Below are 2,509 nucleotides of genomic sequence, written 5' to 3'. Positions count from 1 at the left end.
ATTTAAATAAAATATTTGTAAAATATAAAATTTAGAGTAACATAGCTTCATGAACATCAATCGTTAATCAATTATGAACTAACATAAAATTATAATACAATTTATTTACGAAAAATAATCAACAATTAATATTAGTAAATATAAAAATTATCCAAATACTTTGATTAAAAAGTATGAGTGGTTAATTATTAATAATATTTTGTTCATAACAAAAAGTAAAAATATAATTATTCATATTTAGATTTTAGAAGAATTAACGTTATAAGTAACAAATGATCTATTTTATCATGCATATTTATAAATTAATAAATCAAACTAATTGATATAATGAATTATAATTAATTAATTAGTATAAATTATAATAAATTATATGATATTTAAAAAAAATAAAATGAATAAGAAGAAAACAAAATGAAATAGAAGAGATAGAAGACTACAATAAAATAAATTCAGTGTGAGTTTTTTTTTTTTTATGAATTTCATATTACATCCATTTCAATAATAATAAATAAAAATACGTCAACTTGATATCTAAGAGAAAATGATGAAATAAAATCATAACACAGTTCTAAAGTAAAAACTTAAATTAGACCATAATATCATTGTACAACACAAATTAAAAGTAATTTTACACCACAATATACCACACAAACAGATAAATGATTTAAGTTTAAATACGAAATTTTTTTATTTATGCATACATGATAACACCATGGTTTATAAATGTCTCATGGATAACATATCATATATTGCTTTGAATGATGAGCACGGGAGTTGGAGAGTGTGTGGTGGTTTGTGTCCACATAGTTGCCTTCTTGCGACGACGCCTCATAGGAAGAAAAAGAATTGTTGTAAAAACTACCCAATGAAGGAGGAATTGGTAAACAAATGATATTTTTTTTCTAGCATATATGATCTTTTATAGTGGTAAAACAAAAATGGAAGGAATAAAATTTTGTATATTTTATATTAGGAATAGAACTTGATATTTATCCTAATAAAATTAAATAACTAATTAGTTATAACTCATGTATTTAAATAAATAAAATAAAAATATTTTTAAGAATTAATCAAATCAATTAGTATAATTGATTTTATTTGATTTATTGAATTCAAAAAAATAAATTAAGAAATAATTGATTGAATTAATTAGTTGAAATAATTGATTGAATTAATAATAATACACGGGTAATTGAAATAGTTTATATACAGATTAAATTATTGAAGAAAAGATTAAATTTTGAGTAAACTACCATTTGTACCCACGAAAGTTGAAAACGCTGATATATCTACCCATAAAAAAAAGAAATTACCATTTGTACCCATAAAAAATTATTTTTACAGGCAAAATTATCCAAACCCTAAAAAATTATCTAAAATCCCTAAATTACCCTTCTCTCCACACTATCATCTCCCTCCTCTCTCTCTCAATGTTCACAGCCACCCAATCCCAGCATCAACCACAAACCACCGTCTCACCCTCCTCATCCTCCCTCCTCTCTCTCTCAATGTTCACAGCCACCCAATCCCAGCATCAACCACAAACCACCGTCTCACCCTCCTCATCATCGTTCACCCTTCTCCGCTAGCAACATCGCGGACCTCCGCCATCCCAGGAGCACCGCACCAGCTTCTCCTTGCCACCATCACCATCGGCTTCAAACCAGAGCCTACCGCGTCAGAGACCCTTGTCAGTGACCACCCCTCCTTCTCTACTTTCCTGTCTCGGTCTTGCCGACCAGAGGACCTTCGCACCCACCCCGCCCCTGCTTCGCCGCCGCTAGCAACCCTAGAGCCGCAGTGCCCCCTTCTCCTCTTTTCACCGCCGACCACCCTCACCTACCGGGGCTACCTTCTCCTCATCACCGAACCAGTGCCCCTGACGGGCCACCGCGCCAGCCGCCGCCACCGCGGTCCCCTTTGCGAACCAAAATCGCGGTGAGCTCTCTCTCTCTCTTTCTATCTCTTTTACCATTTTTCTTTTCTCCCAGAAAAAGGAAATCCAAATACATGAGACTTCTGTATTTGATTGTTCAGATTTGATCCTCTCTCCTCACTCTCTTCTCACCTTGGATCTGTGTTCTTTTTCGCCCTATTTCTATTAGCTTTCTCCATGACACCCTTTTCAATGTTTTGTTCCCTCAAACAGCTTCAGATTCAGCTGAAACCAAGATCCAATTTTGACTCTCACCCATCGTCATCCATTTCAAATTTCTCTCTGGGTTGATTTTGATTCCTCCAAAGGTGAAGGTTATGGTGATAAAGGAGTGGCAATGAGGTGGTTTGTGGCAGAGGTGGTTTGTGGCAGAGAAATGGAGGTTAGATCGGAGAGTGTTCATGTGATGCGAAGAGAGAGATGGGAGATGATGGTAGCAGTGGTAATGATAAGGGTATTTTGGGGTTTTTAGATAATTTTTTAGTGTTTGGATATTTTTGTTGTGCGAAACTCATGTTTTATGGGTACAAATGGTAATTTCTTTTTTCTATGGGTAGATATGTCAGCGTTTTC

The 2,509-nt window shown here is 33.7% G+C and overlaps 1 protein-coding gene across 1 annotated transcript in view; it reads right to left on the bottom strand.

Moving 5' to 3' along the window:
- The window catches only part of LOC107613567 (UDP-glycosyltransferase 88B1-like), a 1,649-nt gene continuing 712 nt past the window's right edge, over window positions 1,573-2,509 (bottom strand). The window contains exon 2 of the mRNA XM_016315640.1: window positions 1,573-1,839. Coding sequence (XP_016171126.1) covers window positions 1,573-1,839 — 267 coding nt within the window. The remainder of the gene's footprint in view (window positions 1,840-2,509) is intronic.

The sequence above is a fragment of the Arachis ipaensis genome, chromosome B01, assembly GCF_000816755.2.
Source record: "Arachis ipaensis cultivar K30076 chromosome B01, Araip1.1, whole genome shotgun sequence".
NCBI classification, from domain to species: Eukaryota; Viridiplantae; Streptophyta; class Magnoliopsida; order Fabales; family Fabaceae; genus Arachis; species Arachis ipaensis.
This window is presented reverse-complemented; position numbering and strand designations above follow the sequence as displayed.